Raw genomic sequence first — 23,453 nt, 5'->3', positions numbered from 1 at the left:
ACTGTGTGAAACGGACCAGACACTGAGGCGTTACCTCACCTCACTGAGACTGGAGTGATCATTTGTATGGGTCAGAGATAGCCAGTAGTAGAGATGGCCTCCAAATCCTGAGACCTCCCCCGTCCTCCTCCTCCAGCAGTGGCATGACAGTGGACAGTGTCACTTCCGTGTAGGCCAGGGGCCTTTGGTCGGCAAACTCTCTGCACAGTGAGGAAGAGTGAGGTGGCTCCTGTCCATGGAGTCCCTGTGTGAGTGAGTAGACCCAGGCACTTCTTGCCTTTCCAACTTCCACTGGAGGCACTTTCCCAGTCCACGAAGCCCCTCCATCTCCCACCGTTCCATCTGCACTCCAGCCAATAGAAAGGGCAGAAGAGAAGGTGACTAGCATCCTGTTTCCCACCCAAGGGCCAGAGCTCAGCCCCACGTAGTGTGTCCTCCAGGGAGGCTGAGCATGTTGATGTGAGGCAGCTTCATCTACAGCCTGCTCTGGGTACACAGGCCTGCCTGGGGACTAGTGCGCAGGCCCCTCCAGAGCCTGGCTCTGTGCCCACTTGCATTTGCCCAGCCTCCACTGTGTGCCGCCCCTGCTAGGGCTTTGCATAAGTCCGTTCCCCTCCCAGGGACCCCGGAAGGGGGTGCATTCTTGCTCTCTTGTTGGTGGGCGTTGCAGTCAGGTTCACATTGCTGTCAGAAAACATCCAGCCAGGAGCAGCAGCTTGTGGGATGAAAAGGGTTTATTTTGGCTTATAGACTTGAGGGGAAGCTCCATGATGGCAAGGGAAACAATGGCGTGAGCAGAGGGTGAACATCACCTCCTGGCTAACATCAAGTGGACAACAGCAGCAGGAGAGTGTGCCAAGCACTGGCAAGGAGAAGCTGGCTCTAACACCCATAAGCCTGTCCCCAACAATACACTGCCTCCAGGAGGATCCAATTCCCAAATTGCCACCAGGTGGGACCTGAATCAAACCACCACAGTGGGGCAATGGGCTCAGAAGCTAAAAGCTCACATGGATAGTCAAGGCACCATGTGGCTAAGGCTCTGATCTATCTCTTGTGTGTTCAGGCTTGGTTCCACTATGTGTTTCTCAGGCTTGAGCTAATGGTCGTGGGGTTAGCAGGTTAGAGGTCAGATCACCCTTGCTGCAGTGTCTGGCTGTGGCACTGTAGGTGAGCCATCCATGGGCTGTGCTACATTGAGCGTGGTAAGGAGTGCTGGCTGTGCTGGTTGGTCTTTGCCCAGCAGGGCTGGAACATGGCCTCAGGGTCAGACTGACTCTGGGATGGGCTTTAGGAAGGAAGCTAGTTGTTCATTATGGAACCAGGTTCCCCTAGGGCTGAAGTCCCAACACAGCCCCTGGAGCCTTCCCACGTGGTAGTACCCAATGCAGGGAAGAAGAATTCAGCCATCACAAGGGGTTCAGCATACTCTGAGTTTGCCCAGGGACAGAAAGGGAGCTCAGTGATACTAATCTATGAGTACCTGCTGTTAAGATAGTAGCTTTGCAGCTAGGGGTGGCCAGTAATAGACTTGGAGAGGTAGTGCATGGGTAAGAGCCCAAGGGGCTGCGATTGGGACCACAATCGACAATTTGCAGACATCAAGGTGGCCCAACTCACACCTGCACTGGCTCTGGACCAAGGAACCTAGGTCCTACTCTTAGCTTGGGCTGCTGTCAGCACTACCACCCCATACCCCGCATGGGCACAGCATGAGCCTCCCTTCCCCGTTCTCCCTCATGTTTGTGTTTACTGCGCTGCTTAGCAGCCTCCAGAGGGACTTGGGGCCCCATCCACAGAGAATGACATCCCCTGGGTCTGGATCCCATTAGGCAGGGCCTACTGTGCGTGGGGGTGGGAGGAAACCTGGTTTTATCCAGAGAAAGAGTACCTGGCTTATAGGACAGACATTTTACCTCTAAGACTACGCCTGCAACCACCAAGCCTGGACTTCTCCCCTTTGGCTTTGGATTGGTACCTGGAAGCAAGAGAATGTTCTGTTGCATAGTAACTCAGCCCAACCCTGAAGGTTCCTTAAGACCTGCCAGTGAGTCTGAAAGTTCCAGGTGCCTTCAATGTGTGGCCAGCCTGGCTGGAGAACCACCGCTCTTAGGCCAACCACCCCACTTGGAGTGTGACTACATAGTGAATTCTAGGTCAGCCTGGGCTAGAGTGAGACCCTACCTCAAAATAAATAAATAAATAAATAAATAAATAAATAAATAAAGGCCACCCTCTGTACCTGGCTCTGTTGGGCCAGTCACCTAACTCTGTGGGCTGGTGTGATCATCCACAAATGGCAAGACTCAAGTCCCTACAGGGTGTTGAGTGCCTGTCATCCAATGAAGCAAAATCCTAAGTATTTTTTAAAAATATTTTTATTTATTTGCAAGGAAAGAGGAAACAGAATGGGCACACCAGGACTTCTAGCCACTGTAAATAAACTCCAGACACATGTGCCACTTTGTGCATCCAGCTATACGTGGGCACTGGAAAAGCAAACACAGGTCATCATGTTTTACAGGCAAGTACCTTAACTGCTAAGCCATCTCTCCGACGTCCTGCCTAAGATTTTATTTTTATTTTCTCTTAACTAGATGAACCTGAAACCATAGGGACAGGCTCCCACCCCAGAGCTCCTCTCGATGTGCTGAGACTTCCCCTTTTCTCCACTGGACTGCCACTAGGAAGCGAGCCTTCCTCATGAATACCTGGCCTTGCCAGTGAAGGGGTGAATCCTGGTTCCCTGGCATGGTTCTATTGCACCTTCTTCTCAGCACCCAGCCTTGCAATGAAGGCGTGGCAGGTTGGGGGCGGGGCGGGGCTCAGCCTTGAACACAGCTCCGGAGCCTGGGTGGGCGTGTATCAGCTGGAACCTGTTCAGTGCTGAGGGACCAGAGGGCTTGGTGGCTTGGTTTGTCCTGGCTGTCAGGAAAAGGTCTAGAAGTGACAGACTGAGCTGATGGAGGACAAGATGTGGGTTCTGGAGCAGTCTGCCATCTCCACAAAGGCCCAGAGAACAGAAGTGCCTGGAGTCAGTTCTGTGTCAGTCGGTCAGGGCTCCCGTGTGACAAGCTGCTGCTGCCACTTGGTCTATATGCTCATGACATGCTGGGCCTGGGCATGGAGCTGCCACTTTTGACATGTCATCTCTGATCCTCCCCCTGGAAGGGGCAACAGCCCCCTCCAAGATGGTTCATGGTGATATGGAATTTTGGGATACTTGTGAACCCCAACTGCTGGATCCTTGTCCATTTTATCAAAGAATTAAGGAATTGGACTCTTGAGAGTTAAATTATTTATTGTGAGATTTATTTGGGGAAAATTGATACCCAGAGAAAAGGCAAGGACAATTATACATGTAAGCTTGGAGGGCAGGATTTGACAGCCCATGTGGGAAGCTGAGCATGGGAGTGGAAAGAAAATGTGAAAGGAATTTGCAGTGTTGAAAAAGGGCCAGAGCGTATGTGAATACACACGCACACGCGCACACACACCCACACACGCACATACACACATGCAGACATACACCCATGCACGCACACACACACAGGAATACACCCGTGTGGGAAGTGGAGCGGGAGGGTGCAGAGGCTCTCTCCTTCATATTAGAAAGGAAGGAAGGTAAGAGATCGATTACTAAAGGTCCCATAGCTCAGAAGAGAGTAAAGCGAGAAGGAAAGAATTCCTCTCCCTGTCCTACAGCCAGGCTGGGTGGGGGAGGGGCTTACCAGGCCAGGGGATGCCCCAGGGTCAGATAAGGAGAAGCTAGCAGCCAAGAACCTGGCCCACCTGGCGGGCTTTTCTGTCACCCTCAAGTGAGTCTGCTTGGGCTTGGGGGTGAGCTTTTTTTTTTTTTCCTTTGGATTCAAGGGGCTAGCTTAAGAGGGGCCAGCATAGCTAAGTATGCTAGATTGGGGAAGAAACAGGAGCACTTGTCACTGAGGGATGAGACTGAATGAGAACCTCAATTTCACTTCTGTCAATGGCAGGCTTGGTGACAACTCTTTGTGTACTCTCTTTGGGCCTTCCCTAGCTGTTTGTCCATGACTACCTTGCTCCTACTTCTCCCTCAGCGACATAACAGGGCTGAAATTTGTCCCCAGCTTCTCTGGTTCAGTCTGTGCTCACCCTGTGTCCTAGTCTACAGCTTCCACACACAGAACAGGAGACCTGGTCCTCTCCAGAGCCCCTCTCTGCATACCTGGCTGGCAGAGCAAGCAGCATGGGCTTAGAAGACCACATTCTCCATTGGACCCTAGGGACCTAGGCAAAGCTTTGGAACTAACTGAAGTTGTCTAGGCCATAGGCCACTTCAACTCAGAGGCTGAGGCTGAGGTGGATGGTTCAGAATGGATGGCTCACAGGAAGGTGTGGCAGGTACAGAGCACTGCGGGCCCAGCACTCAGCGGGCTGTTCCATGGAACCTCATCCCTGCCAGTTGGTTTCTCTGGAAGTAAAGTTGCCCAGAGACTCCTGGAGGGAGAGGAAGCTCAAACTTGTACAGACTTTTTCAAATAGCTTTGTGTAGCAATTAGCATATGAAAAGCTTGTGAGGAGGTGCTTCTGAGTTGGATGCCAAAGGAGCCCAGATGGCAGGCAGTTGGGGCAGGGGAGGAGGGGAAGCTGGCAGACAGCATCATTCTGGGGTAGACAGCCCTTGAATGACACACATTCCTCAAATCTAGGTCACCTGGCCACTACCTTCCCAGGACTTCTCTGAGGCCTCCAGGCACCTACGGGGTGGCAGAACGCAGCCAGGACTGAGAAATGGTTTCCAGGCACCATGATTTTAGGACTCTTACCTCCATAGCTCTGCAGCTCAGCTGCCTCAGTTCCCCGTCTGTAGTGGCTGCTAAGGTGGCCACAGGACCATGTGCTATCTTCCTCTTCTGCAAGCTATGCCTAGGCAATTTTGTAGCTTCTAATCTCTCCCTCCTTACTTAATTTCCTAATTAGATTTCTGTATCCTCCGTGGGAGGCAGCACTAGCTTTCTTGAGTACAGGGCCCACACAAAGAATGACATGGCTGGAAGCTCCAGCTGCCTGGCAGTCCTCAAGATAAGAGACCTACTAACAGCGGTGACCACTGTCACACAGGTCAGGGTGGTGCTGTGATGTGGGCCTTGTGTGCAATGGTCTCCCCTCAGGAGCCAGTAAGACATGTAACACCCACTGAATTGCTGTCCAGGGTTCTTGGGGCCCACTCACGATTAATGCCTCTGCTGACCTTCCTTGCCTCCCAGACAACAGCCTGTCTCTGGCTCAGAACCAGCTACAGTGTAGGCGACGGAGGCCATGGGAACCATTGTTTTGCAGGTTGAGGGTACCCAGGGCAGTGGGTAGTACAGATGGGCCAAGCCGGCTGCTCACTGGAGGAGGGGTTGCCAGAACCCAGTGATAGCCAAGTGTGGAAGTGGGTAAAAAGGGACCAGTGTTCCGGTGTTTTCGGTGGGGCTCAGTTATCGCCAGGGCTACAAAAGCCTCTGCTCAGAAATGTGCACTACATTCATGAACAAAGACGACCCTTGGCAGCCTGGCAGATTTCCTTTCCTTCTGAAGGCTGGGATGCTGGGCAAGGAGCTAGAACAGAATGGGAATCTCAGAAGGGATCCATGCCCTCTTTCTGCATCACCCAGTGGCAATCCCCAAGGTCCAGTAGAACAGAAGGGCCTTTCCAGATTGGGTAGGCTGAGACACAGCACTAGGAAGCCAGGGCTGGGGACCTGAACCCAGGTTCTGCAAGTGGGCCAGCCACACACTGGACATGCTGGAGATCAGGCCTGGCCGAAATACCCTTGCCCTTGTGTAGCTCCCCACAGGCCCATACAAACTGGACTCCCCCCCCCTCCCAAGCTTAGGCAAAAGCTTCTTTGCGATAGGGCGGGGAGCTCGCAGAGGAGGCTGCCACAAGTGTGTTCAGTAGTGCACACAGTCACTGAGGTGGTTCAGTGCATCTGACTGGAATCTGATTTCAGGGCAGATCAATGAGCTCCTGGGGGCTTTGAGCCAGTCTGGGGTCCAGCTCTAGGAAAGCACCATTGGGGCTGAAAGCCTACTCTGACTTCAGCTGCTCCCAATGGTACAGAGATTAGTTTCCACTGGGGGAGTCAGACTCCAGATAGAGTGGGAATAAATTACAGCAGGAATCAAGAATTCAAAGAAACTTTATTTTTTGGAGGGGCCAAGGGGGACTTTACATGAGTTTGAAGCCGTAACTACAAAGTAAGATAAATAAAATACAAAGCCAGTATGTTGTGGCAAGAGTCCAGCAAACATACTGAAAATCTTTACAGTTTAAAACTGCTTCACTTTATACATAATTACAAATTAATATACAGCAAACTTGGGTTTTAACCCTTCTTTTTATTTAATAAGGTTTAGCACAGAAATGTTCATACAGCATTTGGAGACAACCAATGAGAGCATAGGTATAGGTGCATACTGCATAGTGACACTGAGGCAAACCAGCTGGGGACATCCCTCCACTTAGGTAGTGACCAAAGGAAGGGAATGGCTGGGGCACAGGGTCTGGGCTTCCCGTGGCAGGCCCCTTTGTAAAGGGCTGTGGCACAGGGGCTCCTGCCTGGTTTCTAGGGCAGGGGATTTGAAGTGAGGGCCACTCTTTTTAAACTGGCAAGGGGGAGAATTCTGACAAACAGGCAAGTGAGAAAGGCCTCTGGCTTCTCTCTTAAGTTTATTTGCAAGCAGTGAGATAGAGAGAGAATGGGTGCACCAGAGCCTCCAGCCACTGAAAATGAACTCTAGATGCACACACCACTTTGTGCACCTGGCTTTATGTGGGTGCTGGGGAACTGAATCTGGGTCATTAGGCTTCACAGGCAAGTGCCTTCAATGCTGAGCCGTCTCTCCAACCTCTCCTCCTTTTTTTTCCTTTCCTTTCCTTTTCTGGCAGCATATTAAAATACTTTTAATTTCAAACCTGGCCAGCAGGCAGCTGACTTCAAAGCCCTGGCTAACTAGGAATGTTATACTACTGAATGAAAGTGAGGAGCCAAGTCCAAGTACACTGTGCCCCATCTCTCAGGATAGTGGCAGGGCCACTGCTTCAGCAAAGGCTTCTGTGTTCTGAAGCACCCAGGCATGGGGAGTGGATGCCCTTCTTAAGTAGTCACCCTCTCTATCTGGCTATGGCAACCTGCTCTTCAGGACTGCACTCTGGACACAAATGGCCACCATCCTCAGAGTCAACTTCAGCTCCAAGGAAAATACCAAACCCTTGGGAAGAAAGAACTTATAAACAGGGACTTCAGAGCTGAAAAGAAGAAATGTCAGATATTCCCATGAAGAGTCACTTCTGGGTCAAGCTCTGCCCTATGGCCCATGGTTCTGTCCTTTACACAAGCCTCTGCACACTAGCACCCACACCCCCAGTTAAAAAAAAAAAAAAACCAACCAAACACCAAGGGTTCACTATTCTGTGCACACTAATACTGAAGCCAGGAAAGAAAATGAATGGGGTTAAGGTAGAGGTTAGCCAAGGGAAGCTTTTAGTGGTATAACCCTGAGACAGAAGAGGAAAGAAGATTTAGTTCGTACCTTTCCAAAGTATCTTGGGGAGTAGTTCTTCCCCATAGATTGCTCTTATGGGGTACAAGGAATGTTGGCAAAGACTGAATGTGGCAACTGGCATGTTTTTAACCCTCCCAATTTTTAAGAAGGGCAGTTAACATAGTTGATTGTCTCAAAAATGAAGCCAACTGATGAGAGAGCATTTAAAGTGCACATGTCACCCAGATGGGATGACAATTACTGAGATGATCATTGTTGAGAGGAGATGCAGTCTCCTTCCAGGAGGTTCACTAGATTCTGCAAGTCAGGGGGATTCCCACCTGACTGCCAAATCTCAAGTGCAAGGCCAGATGCTGTTTAGCTTGATGGAGATAGATGGCTTCCTAGTGTGGGGAGCAGTATGGGAAATAACCTTTATCACAGGAGAGAAACCCACCAGTCTAGATTCAGAGCTACAGCAATCTTCAGGGCCATATGCAAAAGCATGAGCAGCAACAACCCCATTCATGCACTTCCCCAAGCACAGAGCACTGTGGGGGCAGATGATGTGGAAGGGCGAATTAGCTCTTTGCAAGTGGTTCTTTTTGTACCACTGACTTTTCCTGGAGGAAGTTGGGTGGCTTAGGGGAATGCAGAGGATTACCACCTTGATGCCCAACTGGAATTGACCACATGGGTTTAAGTTAATGAGTATGGAAAGAGTTGAGATCCCTTTAAAACAGCCAAACCAAGCTAAAAAAATAAAAAACAACAACAACAAAAAAAAAACCTATAGCTGGTTGAGAGTGAAGGACACTTGGAAGTCAGGCAAATAGTCATGTGGGGAAGTACAGTAGTCATGGTGTCCACAGAGCTTTTGTGAAGTAGCCTGGGGCAGGGTCACTGGCCTTCACTACACAGGGAATGCAGGTTTGGGTGGATCACTGCCAGCTGGGAGTCAGACCCTGCCTCCCCTTCCAGCACTGACAGACAACAGCCAAAGCCTGGGTAGACCTGGGGAAGATCAGGACGTATTTCTAATGTGACAGAACTGTGTGGACTGGCAGAAGGAAGCAACTTAACTTTTTGCTGTTAAGGGTCTCTTGGGAGGTACATCATGGTTTCAATATAAAAAAAAGTATCAGCTGGTTTCGGTTTTAAAAGTCTTTTGCTGAAGTTTCTATGACTCAAACAGGCCTTCAGCTGATGGGTGGCAAGTTTTTTAAATTCCCAAACAAGATAGACCACATTCTCTGATGAAAGGATGAGTTGGGGAGGGAGAGGAACAAACGTGGGCCTCTGTTCCAACCTTGCTTTCCTCAGGACCCTCAGGCCCTGGGCTGCTACTACTACCTGAATTGAAAGGACAGTCTAAGCTGCTGGGCTGGCACGGGCTCACCCTCAAAGGAAAACACACACACACACACACACACACACACACACTCACACACACAATAAATAAATTTTAGACTAAAAATTTTAAACCAGACCTCTTTCAAATAAACTGAAAGATAAATATCTTCATGTGCAAGGCCAGCTTGCATTCATCAACAAGCACCAAGTTGCAGGTTTGTTTTTCTCATAATTATGTTCAGAGCCTCATGCTTCTGAGGGGCAAAGCCAGGAATAAAGGCCGCATGTGAAGTACAGGCTGCATGAGGTCTCCCTTGTGGGGAGCCCCACAAGGCAGACATGAGAGTCTCAGGGGAACATTATCAATAAATTGCCCTGTGAATACCAGCTGGTGAAAGCCTCAAGCAAACACAGAATCAAAACACAGTGGAAAAGGAAAGAGACGAGAGAGAAATCGGCAGCAACTGTGACATTCTCCAGGGGTAAGAGCACAATTAATAACCAAAAAGAACTTTGTATCTGAAAAACCGTCTTTCATGAGGCCTTCTGACACAATATATAGTTTGCCTTGCCATACTGAAGGGCCAGTGACTCTCCTAGTTCTGCACAGGCAAAACTATCAGAACACATGGACTTTAATTAATGCCTTTATCTGAACCTACTTCTTAGCCAGTCATTCCCTTGCAGGGAATTCCAACCACAAAGGCCTTAGGGTACAGTATGGGCCTGGCAGGTAGCTATGTGAGCCAAACTGGGAACACAACCTCCCACAGGGAGGCCCAGGCAATGACAGCTGCCCTGGGGGAGCTGCTGGGCTGGCCTTCTGGGCCAGTGACAACCAAAAAGTGTCATACTTCAGGGACAGTGGTGAGGAGGCCTCTCTACTTCCTCTGTGCCTAGAACCTATAGGCAAGCATCTGGGACAGGCAGTGTGTCTAGATTTGTAGATGAAATGAGATACTCTATTTAAAGTTCATCCTGTTAAGTGGACATGCAGGCAGTGTAGACCATGTGCTTTTCTTATATACCAAGCCTCATCTCACTGGTTTCAAACTCTTGTCTTCCCTTCTAAAATGAAATGAAAAATACATGCAAAGAGGGGTGATGTGTGCAGAGGTGGTTTAAAGGGATCCAATCTTAAGAGGGATACATGGTGAAATACTGAATATCTGCACACCACCTGGCCAGTCAGATGCTCTATCCTGGCTAAACTACCCTGATGTTTACAAGAGACTGTGTACATTCTGCTATACCCTGTGTGTATGTGCAAATGGCCACTGTACACAGACGAAGTCACACTCCCTGCTCTTTGATTCTGGGTGTGTTCCCCAAAATAAAAGGCTGAAATTCAGACCTCATGAGCCTTTAGGGATTCTTGACATGTTCCGAACCACCACCTACTTCTGGGGCCATTATTTTCAGTATAACACCCTGAGTAGGGCAAGCCCCACACCTGAGTCTTGGACAGTCACAGATCACAGCTAAAGTGGAGTCTGGGCATCCTTCCCCACCCTGACACACAGGTGATGATCTTGTGCGGGACTTGGGGCGGCCCAGGAGGACTGGACGCTAAGGGTCAGTGGACGTCCAGTGTAAGAGACTTGTGCGTGAGGGGCAGCAGGAGCATGGTACGAGGCACCATGGCCATGGCCAGGGTCAGGAGGCAGCCGCTTTGGCAAAGAAAGTGGTCAACAGAAGATCTCTTCACCTTCTGCTGATATTTCAGACACAGGACCATCTGCAACAGTGAAATCAAGAATGAAAAAGGAATCCAGAAAACAATGTCATTTTCATTTCACTTCCTGCCCAATCTAATCTGTGATACAACAGGTAAACAGGGGTTCTGAATTGATTTAGTTAACAGGTTCCTCAGTGATAGTCTTTTAAACCTCTCTCCATAACTTTCTCTTAAGCTTTGGTGTTCACATTTATAGAAAGGTCTGGGAAATGGCAGCAGGCAAAGTCCAGCATGCAGCAGGGAGGCATTTCATACACTTTCACCAAGGCTCTGAGTGCGCACACTGGACAGCCTCTCTGAGCTCGAGTTTCCGATTGCTGTGGGGAAAATGAGCAGGACAATGTGTATAACCTGTTTTATGAAGTTATCTGAGGTTAAACACTCAAATGGTAGCTGCTGCTACTGGTATTAGAGTAAACCTAGAACAGGGAGGGCTTAAGTACTTCAATTAGGTGAGTTTTAGTCCTTTCATTGGAGGAAGCCCCCACCCCCCGCCCACAAAAAAAAAAAAAGAAACCTGAACCCTCTCACACATTTGTCTTGGAACAGTATAAACTTAGTGCTCATCCATCTGAACTGAACAGCTTTTTTTGGTCTCTGCGCCTCTACTCTCCTTTAGAATACAGACACTATGGTCATGGGAAGACTGTGTGGGTGACTCACCACCAGGCTGAGAACGGCTTCCTTTGCTCTTCTTTTTCTTCTCCTTCTTTTCCTTTGGTTTGGCTAACCCAAACAGGCGGGTAGAGGTGCTTGATGGGGCTTGGCTCTGCCCCTCTGGTCCCCTGCTTGTCTGGCTGGTTGAACTCAGCATGTGAAAAGGTCCCTTATCTTTATGTGTCCGAGAGATGCTGTTTCTTTTAGGAGACACTGAAAGTTCCGAGTCCAGTGACCCTGATTTGGTTATGGAAGGTACAGATGATGATGAGGACTCCTCCGGGTTGGGATAGAAGGATGGGATCCGCATTAGCTTGGTATGCTGACGTGAAACCTGCACATAGTTAAGATAAGGCATTTTAGATCGGAAGCCCTTAGCAGACTGGTGGCCATGAAAGTCACTGGCTGAACTCAACTGGGAACAGTGTTGGCTATACATGCTTACCTGTGTTCATAGGCTACAGAACTCATTGTAAAAGGGCTCAGGACTTCATTTACTGTTTTCTTTCAGGTATAATCTATGACCATGTTAAAAGCATCATCTTCCATACTAACATCAGTATCATAAAATCACACCTCCCAGAAAAAGATTCTGTTTAAGCAGAGGATAAAAGAGCTGTGCTTCAACAAGACCATCAAAGAAAAAGAGGATCATCTGACCATAAGACTTGTGCTGCCTCAAGCTGCTTACTAATCTTCCATTGCTGAAGTCCCTGATACATCCTTGTGTCAGAGAAAATAACAGAGCCATTTGCTGCTCCTCACCATATATTTCCCATTCTGGGAGATGTCATTTCAATTGTCTTTTATGGTCCAAAATGAAACAAATAGCAGTATGATAAGAGTTATAAAGGTAGGGTGATCTGTGCATACCCGGGCTCTCCATCTACCACCAGTGTTCATGTTCCAGACTAACCACATACTCTCGCTCAGAGTCAATGTGCTGAACAATCAAAAGCTTTCCCAAAGGAGCAAAGCAAAACTGGGCGCTAAGCAAAGCACATGTATCAATACTCTCACCCCAGTATCATCTGTGTAAAAGAAAGGTGAGCACTGCCCATCACTTGCTGGGCTGGGCTCTTCCTTCTGTTCAGTGTTCCTTGCTGACTCTGCACACGTGTTAGCAGCACTTGCTGCTGTCCCCTGACCACAGTACTGCAGGTTCTGAGGGCTCCTTTATTCTCAGTGTGTATCCCCACCAGGCCACCTTTAGGTGGAGGCCATGACTGATTTCTCATGTAGTACAACCAAGGAGCTGCTATCACTCTCTCAGACACACTGAGACTACACTGGTCCAAGCTGGTGGTGGCTCAGGGATGTACCAGCCAATTCCCAAGGGCCCACTGACTACCATGGCCCAAGCCGTACACATTTCCACTGCTTTCTTCAATCTCCTAGAGATGTAAAGGATAAAGACTTACTTCCTCACTCTGTGCCCCTCTCAGGGTAAAGCAAAAATGCCATACCAACAGGCATCACTCTGCTCATTTTCTTGAGGTAGCTAGGGCACAAAACCCTTCATCACCCTCAGCCATTGCCCAACCTTCACAGCATCAGGAGAAGGCCCTCCTCTCTGTCTCCTCGCCTGGCCCAGGCTCTAGTACCTGGCAGAGGTCCCGATCCATCTGCCTCTGGCTGAGCCTCTCTGCGTCCCGCCGCAGCAGCTCCTGTTCTCTCTCCAGCTGTTTCTGGGCAGTCCGCAGCCTCTCCAAGTCACACTGGTAGCTGCCCTTCCTCTGCTGGAGCTCCTCGCGATCCCTCTCCAGGTCTTGCTGCCCACGGCGCACCATCTCCTCGCGTTCAGCCACGCGTGCCTCCCGCTCTCGCAGATCCCGCTCCCGAGCCTCCCACTCGCGCTCGCGGCGGCGCTTCTCCTCTAGGTGCTGAGCCTGCTGCTTCTGTAGGTTGGCCAGGTCCTGGCGCTGCTTCTCCAAACTGCGCTGCTTTTCCTGCTCAATGAGGGAGCTGGGGCGGGACGTGCTCCTTGTGAGTACCTTCTCAGTCAGCACTAGCTTCTGGTCCTCAATGTAGCTGTCTTGCTGCAGCACCACGCCCTGAGGTGGCAGAGAGGACAGCAATGCAATTCAGGTCCAGGAGGAGAGTCACTTGCTGGAACACCTCCTTGACCCTCCCTCACCTCATGTTTTAAGGGTTTGGTCTGTTAACAAAATGCTCCAGGGTAACCCTGGCCAGGCAATCAGAAATGTCAAAGGAGCAGAATTCAATTGTGTCAAGCCTGATTATACACTTTCTGGAAACTCTTTGCTATTGTTCTTTAACCAAGAAAGTGCACAAATAAACGATGAAGCTATGTACCTGAAGAGCGCTAAGCAGTTCATGAAGATGAACAATGCTCTGGACAACCTGCTGAGGAAGAAACAAAATGCAAACAATCATAGAGGTTTTATGACTCTCAGAATCCATTACATCCCATGGTTATAGCATCCATAAAATACATCTGAATCTATTTTAATTAAAAAAAAACTTTTAAAATAAAACAAAGAATAATTGAGTACAGGGCTAGGGAGATGGCTTCACAGTTAAGGTGCTTGCCTGCAAAGCCAAAGGACCTTGGTTCGATTCACCCAGGACCCACGTAAGCTAGATGCACAAGGTGGGCACATGCATCTGGAGTTCATTTGCAGTGGCTAGAGACCCTGGCACACCCATTCTCTCTCTCTGCTTCTCTCTCACACAAATATAAATAAATAAATATTTTTCTTAAACAGGAATAACTGAGTACAAGCAGCCAATACAAAAAGAAGAAAACTGTGTGTGTGTGTGTGTGTGTGTAAAAGGTTATTAGCACCCATTAAGATGTCTTAGAAAGTTCACTATTTAAAATGATTGGCATAAAACTGGTATTAGAAAGCCAGAGATGAAGCCTATCAATTTAGTGTACAAGCAGCATATGTAGTCAAGGCAAAAAGAAAAAAAAAATAGTTAACTTCTCTGAGAAAATTGGTTGAATGTCTGCAAAACATGAAGCTGGGGCCTTAGCTCATACATTAAAACAAAAAACTTTCAGGGCTGGAGAGATGGCTTAGCAGTTAAGGCATTTGCCTGCAAAGCCTAAAGACCAAGGTTTGGTTCTCCAGTGCCCACATAAGCCAGATGCACAAGTGTCTGGAGTTCATTTGCAGTGGCTGGAGGCCCTGGTGCTCCCATCCTCTATCTGCTTCTCTCATAAATAAATAAATAAATAAAACTAGATTAATTTTTTTAAAGGTAGAAAAGAATGCAGGATTATTTTCTGCTTGAAGCATGGAAGGTTTTCCAAACAGAAACACAGTGGAAGGGATCATATATAAAAGTAAAGGAAACAAAGAGTCAAATGAAAAAAATCATTTAAAAAGGCTCTTCAAGATAGTAAGGAAAAAAAGAAAAAGAAAAATAACCTAGTACAGAAATAGGACAGAAACAAAAACTGCAACTTACAAAAGAAAAAGGAGTGATCAACTACATAAAATATTATAAATAATGCAGAGGCTAGAGTATGCTCAGGGTATGCTCAGCATTGAGTGAGGCAGTGGGTTCCATCCCCACCCCATGTGCATGCATTCTTCCAAAACTCTTATTTGAAATCAAATAAATGCAAAATGAAGAAAGGTTTCCTGAAGGCTGGGGCGATGGCTCATTGGGTAAAACACTTACAGTGAAAATATGAGCACCTGAGTTCTGATTCCCAGAACCCACATAAAGTCTAGGTGTAGTGTTTGTTAATCCCAGACCGTATACAGGGAGATGAAAAGTGAAGACATAATTCCAGAAGCTGGTGGACTGGTTGGCTGGGCATTTGCAGCAATAAATATCAGAAGCCCTGCCTCAAACAAGGCAGAAGGTGAGGAGCAACACTTGGGACTATTTTGAACTCTACACATGTCCACATATGAACACACACACGCACACACAACGAACAATAAAAAAAGAAATGTTACTTGAAATTATCCAACCAATAAAATGTCAATTTGAAATGGTAATGCACATTCCCTCAGCTGAAACCTAGGGCCTGATTCCCTACAGGGAGGGCACAGGCTCCTTCACACAAAAGTAAGTGCTCAGATGTGCAAGTTCAACAATGATAAGAAATGGAGATTTAACAACAAGTTACATTTCCATACTGCAGACTTGTGGCCTTTGGTATCAGGTTTATGCTAAGGGAAATGTTGCTTTAATTTCTAACTCACTAGGAATAAGCTGAAGAAAGCCACCCTCAGTGCTTCCCAACCCTTGTGTAGACAAAACTGACCAAAATCAAGAGGCATCTTAATGACAGAGAATCAGAGGTGGTACTGGGTGAAATTCCAGGACAGTGCTTTAAGCCAAAACAATGGACCACTTTAGTATTCAGACACACAGACTATGGGTAGGAGCTGTTTGTGACAGCAAAACAAAAATTATTATTCTTAACCTTAAAAACTACATATTCTGTGTAGCTCATAAAATCCTTACCTCACTGTTTCTTTTAAGCATAAATACGAGGTTAGCATTTCCACCCTAAAGAATAAAAACAACAAAATGTATTTAAGCAAGCACCTTTAACCACTAAGCCATCTCTCCAGTCCACAAAACATATTTTTAAAATGTTGACTGATGTAAAAATTATCCTTAATTCATCTCTAAGTTATGCTGCGTTTTCCCGTTTTCTTTCTTTTCTACCGTAACATTTCACTGGAGATCCCAAGGAGGATAATTATTTGAGAGAGGAAAAAAATACCTTTTTCAGACCACTATCTGACTCTGTTCTCCTAAGATCTTGGCCATCATCTCCTTCTTCTTTCTCACCTCCTAAGTGAGAAACAAACAGGGTGTGTATGTGTTGTATTTTTGTTTTTAACTGTAAAATACCAGTCAAGAAAAGGTTACAATATAGATAGCTCAGAGATATTACTTCTAAATCTTATTAATCCCAAAAAGAAAGACAGGAAAGTCACTTGGTGATAGCTAAGCCATTATTCACATTTTCACTAACACAAAGGCAACAAAGAAAACCAGGTGACCCATGTCCAAGCATAAAAGTCACTTAGTATCTCACAGATATCTAAAGGCAATTTAAAACAATATTTTTAACATGTCTCTGTCCCAACTGCAACTTGTCACTGGGTCAGGTGGAGAATTTCCACATGTGTCATGGTACTCAAGAAGTTTTGGATTTTGGAGTATTCTGGATTTAAAAAATTCAGATTAGAGATGCTCAACTTGTATTATTACTTCTTTGGCTATACACAACTTAGGAGATGAGGAAAAATCTTTTATTACCTAAAATGAATGCGACTCTGACAGGGGCTCATGAACATTTCAGACTCACTAAGATGCTTACTGAATGAATGGAGCAGAGGAAATGGAGTACCAGAATACAGATCAGGTTAGCTGTGAAAAGTAAGACAAATTACCTTTGGAAGCATTCATCTGGTGGCTGTCAAATCCTCCAAAGGTCTCTGCTCTCCGGGGCAAGGAAACAGGGTTGGCCCCAACTTCTTGCTCAACAGAGCCACTAATGGCCTGCCCACCTGTACCTCCTAGGCTTCCACTTACCAAACCCTGAAGGATCTCCACTGCAAAAAGAAAGCAAAACATGTAAGCTGACATTATCTCTGTCAACGAAGAGGAAAAAATAGTATGGTAACATAATGTGCACAAGGATCACATTGGAAAATTCCAAAGAGCAGGTAAATCCTGTCTATAGATTTCTGGGGGATGGTGCACTTGGAAACCAACATTCACCCTTATGTCCATGTGCCAGGAAAATTTTAAACTATACAGGGAAGGCAGCTATTTACTAGAAAAGGTATGGGTTCTAGATTTAGAGCCAATGTAATTAAGAGATATTCCCTGCAAAGGTGAGCTACCAACAAGGTTTTTGCCTCTCTGACAGCAAGTGGATTCAAGGGGCTAAGTAGCTTAAATGTCTGAATTCCTCAAATTAACCAACTTGGCTTTATTCCTAGGGCAGGGTCCACAAAGAAGAGGCTAAATATGAGGACAACTGAGTTAGAGCAACAACCAGGGATGAAAGAGAAAATCCAAATGGAATGAGGAAGACAATCAGAAGCAGAAACTGCCATAATAGACCTAATATTTTTAAGAAAACACTACACATGGCTGGGGAAATGGCTCAGTGGTTGAAGGTGCTTGCTTACAAAGCCTGCTAGCCAGCACTCAATTCCCTAATACCCATGTAAAGCCAGATGCACAAACAGGCACATCCATCTGGAATGCATTTACAGTAGCAAGAGGGCCTGAAACACCCAATCAACCCAATCAGTTTCTCTCTTTCTCACATAAACAAAACAAGAAAGCACTACACAAACAGAAACATATTATGAAGTTATCTGAACCTATTTTTTATATAAAATAAATAACAGTGAAATATGAAGTCAAATCTCATATAATAAAAAAAGGGTTAGAGAATAGAGTTGTAATTTCCTAATAAATAAAACCAGAAAGACTGTCTTTCAAATAAATGAGAAAACACATTAAGAAAATTACACAAAACATGAAAGAGCTTGAAACAAAATTATAAAAAATAAAACAAGGTTGGATATATTAACATGTGTGTAATACCAGCACCCAGGAGGCTGAGGCAGGAACAGAAAAGTTGAAGCAAGTCTGGGTTTCAAACAGGAAATAAGCAAACAAAAAAAGAGTCACAAAACTCAAATAAGTAGAAAGAAAAAAAATTACAGAAAGAAAACTAAAACAGAAGAGCAATATACTAAAAGAAAATGGCTCAAGAGGTAAAAGAACATTAAAAGCAATGAATCCTGACACTAGACAAAGATGATGCACTACGTGTATAAGTAGATTTCTGAAGAAAACCAAAGCGGGGACATAACAAAGGTACTTAAAACTGTAATTCAAGACACTTTTCTTAGCTGGGTATGAGGCTCACATCTATAATCCCATCAATGGCAGACTGAGGCATGCCAATTGCCATGAGTTCAAGGCCAGCATAGTCTATATAGTAAGTTTAGGACAGCCTATGCTACAGAGTTGGACCCTGTCTAAAAAACGAGAGAGAATAACAATACTGTATGAAAAAAAATCCAACTTTTAAGTTCAAAAATCTCCAATGATTCAAAGATACAATGAATAGAAAGAAGAGAATGTTGAGTAAGTGATCACTGATACAAGCTGGGGTAGCTGCCTGTGTGGAGCGGGAGAAGAAGGTGTGATGGGGTGTGAAAAAACTTCCAGGTGTTTCTTCACCTGGGTAGTTGGTTATAAAGGACATTGCCCTGACAATGTACTACAAGGAAAGATGTCTTTGGGGTAGTTTTCTGTACTGGGTCTGCATTTTTAAGTAGCATGGTAGAAATTGGTAGGGAACATCAGTGTGTAAGCTATTCCAGGACAGGCTGAAGAGGGACAAAGCAGAAAATAAATTACCCTCATTTATTGCACTTTTCATTAAGGGTCCTCCTTTGACAGCCTCCTCTGTGTTGGAGCGAAAGAGGGCTCTGGGACTCTGAGTTGGAGAGCAATCCTCGGGCAAGGGAGTGTTACACTCAGTCATGTCCCTGAAAATCATCTCCTTCTCTTCCAATAAGAGGAGAATCTGCTGGTCCTTCTGTTGAAGCTGCTCTGTGGAGTGAATGGAAAAGTGATTTCACTTGCTATTCTAAAATGACTGAAATGTGTTTGCCACCTTGTGGTAGTTTCTGGAAAGGGCCAAGACAGAAAACGGCTCTTGTTTCTTGTTATCTCTTGTTTCTATCATCAAAGCAGTATCAAATTTCTCTCTCTATATAGTGCGTCCCTGAGAAACCATCATGGGTTGTTCTTCACAAATATCAGCATTTCGGATATAACAAGTCTTCACACATGGTTTCCATCTCTATTTTTAACCTCTGCTCTCTGACTTTGGCTCCATCTTTCTGCACTTGCCTTCATTACTGAATCTAGAACTCTTTCCTAGCACTGGTAATTGTTCCCCCACTTTGAAACAATTTCCTTGCTACCCCACGTGAGGACAAGTTTCTTTTGCAGAACACTTGATGGGTCCTCCATCTGTTATGACGGAGGGCTCTCTCCCATTGCTTCAACAACCTCCTGTATACTGACTTAATTTCCAGCAAACATCTTCAATCCTACTTTCTTTTCTGAGCACCAGACTACCTACCAGGTTCATTGTTAGGAGTTGTGCTCAGGCTGCCAGAAACCAATCTGTTTTCCAGCTAATCCACTTCCTCCTTTGAGCATACTCTTCATCTTCCAGCTTACTCAATTTGGAAAAGCAGGAGACATTTTTGTTGTGTACATGTTTCTGTGGCCGTGATAGACTGAGTACAACCTCGGTGCTGCCAACCTTTCTTAGGGATGGGGTCCCATTGGCTGGAACTTGCCAAGGCAGCTATGCTAGCTGGCCAGTGAGCCTCAAGGATTTACTTGTCTTTCTGCACTGGGATTACAAGTAGCATGGAGTACCATGCCCAACTTCTCCCACATGTATTCTAGGGATTCAAGCCCTTATGCTTTGAAGGTAAACAAGTTTACTGGCTAAGCTATCTCCTTAACCCCTGGGAGAAATTTTTGGCTCCTCATATTTTGACCAACCACTCACTTTTTTTTAAATACCTGTTCCCTCCCCAACTTGTCTCTCAATTAACCTATCTTAATTGTCTTCCAAGTATTAATTTCCAGTGACTCCTCCACTCCCTCAAGTTAAAAAAAAAACACATGTTTTTAAATTAAATTTTTGAAAACATTTCCCAGTTTCCTTTTAAGACCAAGACTTCTGTCATTTAATCTTGACTCTTTATACCTATAAAACCTGGCATTCCTTGGTAGATACATTAAGTTCTTTTTCATGTTAACTCTGCTTTGATGGTAACTGTCAAGTCAGGTGCAGCTCAGATCCACACATTTTACACTGTCTACTGGGCCACTTTGTGCTCTACCATTCATTTTTGTATCCTTTGCTATAGTGTAATAGGAATCTTTACATCTCTAGTACCTCTTCACATGCTTGACAAATGTTGAGGAGTAGGATTTCAGTCTTGTCATCCCAATGATGGGCCAGAAAATTTGATACAACTCTGGCTCTGACCTAAACCATCTTAGCCCCAGTGAGACAAACTCTATCACTTTGTGCAGCGTGCAGTCCTCATCATGCTCCATGATGCTGTGTCTTCTTGACTCCTGGCCTTATTTCAGGCAGAACAGTCTTTACAAAATCCAACAAGACAGTGGTGAAGGGAAAAATGGATTACCAGGCCCTGAGAGTCACACACGTAATCTGAGAACTAGAGAGGCTGAGGCTGAGGTCCCATAATTGAAGGCCAGCCTGGACTAAATAGCAAGATCTTGTCTCAAAATACACACAAAACAAAAAGATAGGTATTAAAAATTCTGGTTGAGTTGCCCAACATGCACATACTTGACCCTGAATTATTTAGCCACCAAGGGCCTCAAGAGTCTGACTATCTAATGGGGATTAGAATAGCTCTCTTGCAGGGAAGCGGATAGTGATGAATGAAGCTGTAGGTACTATGTCCTGTCTTCCCAAGCATCTCATAGCTTATCTGTGAACTGAGCAAACCAGGGACTGGCAGAAGAGCAAAACACACTAACAGAATTTTCAAATATCTTTCTCTTTTTTCTCTAGTTTTAATTTTAGATGTAACCATGAAATTTGGCAAATTTCTCTGTGACATGGTACAAACAAAGTCCTTAGGTTCCAAAAATACTGACACCAAGACCACAGAATCCATATTCTGATCTATTACTAGATCATTCTTACTGCCACCCTCCTGTTGAAAACTTATCTCAGTGTCAAGCAGACCGAGACAGTTTCAGGCTGAGGAGTAGTCAGGGCCTGAGACTCCAGCAGCCATTTGCACTAACAGACAAAGGCCTAGATTAGTTCTAACACTTTACCTTTTAACTCCCGGGCTTTCATGTCAAACAGTTTCTTTTCTTCTTCATTCTCACTAGGAATTCCTTCATCCTCATCTCTGTTCCTAATCCAACCAAAACAAAACAAAAAATGAAACAAACAAACAAACAAAAGTCCCTAAAATCCCCGATGAGATCACTGGCCAGCCACATAGTCACTGGAAGAGCTGGAAAGGGGGGAGCGGTCTTGCTGTTTAACTTACAGGGTGTTGATTGTATCCTGGATACTCTGAATCCAGCTGTTACGCTCCTCTTTGGAGCTGGCATGGACTTCCACCATCTCTGGATCTTTTACCCCCATGCTGATGAGAAACAGACCTTTCTCCTCATGAGCTACTTCTCTTACAATCAACTTCTTTAAAGAGATCACTGTTGATTTATGATCCTGAACAAAGGGGAAAAGAACATAAAACATGCATGCTACGCTCTAACTCTTGAAGATGATTCTGTTGTAAGGTAATAGCAATGTCTTAAAACTTATGTACAGCTTTTCTTTAAAAAAAAAAAAAGTCAACTTTCAGATAGAGAAAAACATCACTCTCTTAAGGTTCTAGTCATGTTTTCTATATCATGAATCTTTCCATGTCCCCCCCCCCCCCACCGAAGTACTGGTTAGCAGTATACCACCTATGAGCTCAAACATATGAGAAATACTGCAATGACAGATTCTTATTTGCATCAAATGCTCAGGACAGTTAAAAAGTATTATGAGGGGAAAAAAATTTTTTTTTTCCTTTGTAGTGGGAAGGAGTAACGCCTAGCCTAGATGTTTGAATACTGTTAGTTCCAGCCGTAAGAGAGTAACAACCCAGCTTACCAATGATGCAAAGACATATTTCTGGTCTTTTTCTTGAAGGAAAACTAAAATGTCAGTGAGCAGAACTGCTTGAACCTCTGGAAGAATTGGAAAAGGAAGAGAATGAGTGGTGATTCCTCAATAGTGAACCAGTCAGAGGCTTTCTATTGAAGTAGATTTAGCAATGTATAGCAATCTATGTTTGAGATCACGTATCAACCCCTGCCCCCTAACATGGGCAAAGTCTTTACACATATGATTCAGATTTGCTCACTGGATTTTTTTGTTTTTAAATATATTTTATTTATTCACTTATTTGATACAGAGAAAGAGGCAGAAAGAAAAAGAAAGGGAGGAAGAGAATGGGCATGCCAGGGCCTTCAGCCACTGTAAATGAACTCCAGATGCATGCACTCCCTTGTGCATCTGGCTTACAGGGGTCATGGAGAATCAAACTGGGATCCTTTGGCTTTGCAGGAGCTACCTTAACGGCTAAGCCATCTCTCCAGCCCTTGTTTCTTTGAGGTAGTGTCTCACTCTAGCCCTGGCTGACCTAGAATTCACTATATAGTCTCAGGCTGGATGGACTTGAACTCACAATAACCCTCCTTCCTCTGCCCATCAAGTGCTTGTCACTGGATTTTTGATGTATTTTATTTTTTATACTTTTGGATTATATTTTTTATTTTTGAGGGTGTGTATTACACATGCAGACATGCATACTCTGTGTGCACCTGAGCAGAAGCCAGAGGAGAACATTGGGTGCACTTCTCTATGACTCTTCTATTTTATTTCCTTGAGGTAGAGTTTCTCACTGAGCCTGGAGCTGCCAAATCTATTGGAAGGAAGATTTCTTCCTATCACCAAAAAACAAAACAAAACAACAACAAAAAGACATTGCCCCTTCTTCACCATACATACTGGCTTCATAGGTAGAAATAAACACAGACATCTTCTCTCAACAGTCTGCTGCAATAGCCTTCTCTTTCCATTAAATCAAAGCCAAAGGGGGTGGTACAAGAAAGGGAAATGAGGGGAAAGGAAAAATATACAGATCTAGATTAAACAGGGCATACATACACACAGGCACACAAGTGACATGAAAGCAGAGACGAGTATTTGGGAAAGAAGGGGACCAATGAGAGGAGAGGAGAGCCCAGGAAAATAGCATGGATACTTTCATTGCTCACGTACAATAAATTAAAGGAGAGCTGCTGAGTGGGTGTGGTGGTGGGGTGAATATGAGTAAAGTACAATAATGTATGTGTATGAAAATGCTGTAGCAGGCTGGAGGGATGGCTTAACAGTTAAGGCATTTGCCTGCAAAGCCAAGGGACGACCCAGGTTTGATTCCTCAGGACCCACGTTAGTCAGATGCACAAGGGGGCGCATGTGTCTGGAGCTTGTTTGCAGTAGCTGGAGGGCCTGGCACACCCATTCTTTCTCTCTCTTCCCCCTCTTTCTCTGTCAAATAAATGAATAAAAATAAAATATTTTAAA

General features: G+C 45.4%; 1 protein-coding gene across 10 annotated transcripts in view; it reads right to left on the bottom strand.

Annotated features, from left to right (window-relative positions):
- Positions 1-6,813: 6,813 nt before the first annotated feature.
- Akap13 (A-kinase anchoring protein 13) overlaps positions 6,814-23,453 on the bottom strand; it is a 283,132-nt gene continuing 266,492 nt past the window's right edge. For 8 of the 10 annotated variants that reach the window (XM_045145632.1, XM_045145634.1, XM_045145635.1 and 5 more), the window contains 11 exons: positions 21,975-22,051; positions 21,361-21,542; positions 21,140-21,222; positions 18,650-18,844; positions 16,654-16,815; positions 15,978-16,048; positions 15,713-15,757; positions 13,577-13,627; positions 12,865-13,314; positions 11,267-11,594; positions 6,814-10,603 (listed from right to left, as the gene is read on the bottom strand). In XM_045145632.1, the coding sequence (XP_045001567.1) occupies positions 10,554-10,603; positions 11,267-11,594; positions 12,865-13,314; positions 13,577-13,627; positions 15,713-15,757; positions 15,978-16,048; positions 16,654-16,815; positions 18,650-18,844; positions 21,140-21,222; positions 21,361-21,542; positions 21,975-22,051 (1,694 nt within the window). In that variant the 3' untranslated portion in view covers positions 6,814-10,553. The remainder of the gene's footprint in view (positions 10,604-11,266; positions 11,595-12,864; positions 13,315-13,576; positions 13,628-15,712; positions 15,758-15,977; positions 16,049-16,653; positions 16,816-18,649; positions 18,845-21,139; positions 21,223-21,360; positions 21,543-21,974; positions 22,052-23,453) is intronic. The other 2 variants (XM_045145633.1, XM_045145636.1) reach the window with 2 other exon arrangements.

The sequence above is a fragment of the Jaculus jaculus genome, chromosome 3, assembly GCF_020740685.1.
Source record: "Jaculus jaculus isolate mJacJac1 chromosome 3, mJacJac1.mat.Y.cur, whole genome shotgun sequence".
Lineage (NCBI taxonomy): Eukaryota > Metazoa > Chordata > Mammalia > Rodentia > Dipodidae > Jaculus > Jaculus jaculus.
This window is presented reverse-complemented; position numbering and strand designations above follow the sequence as displayed.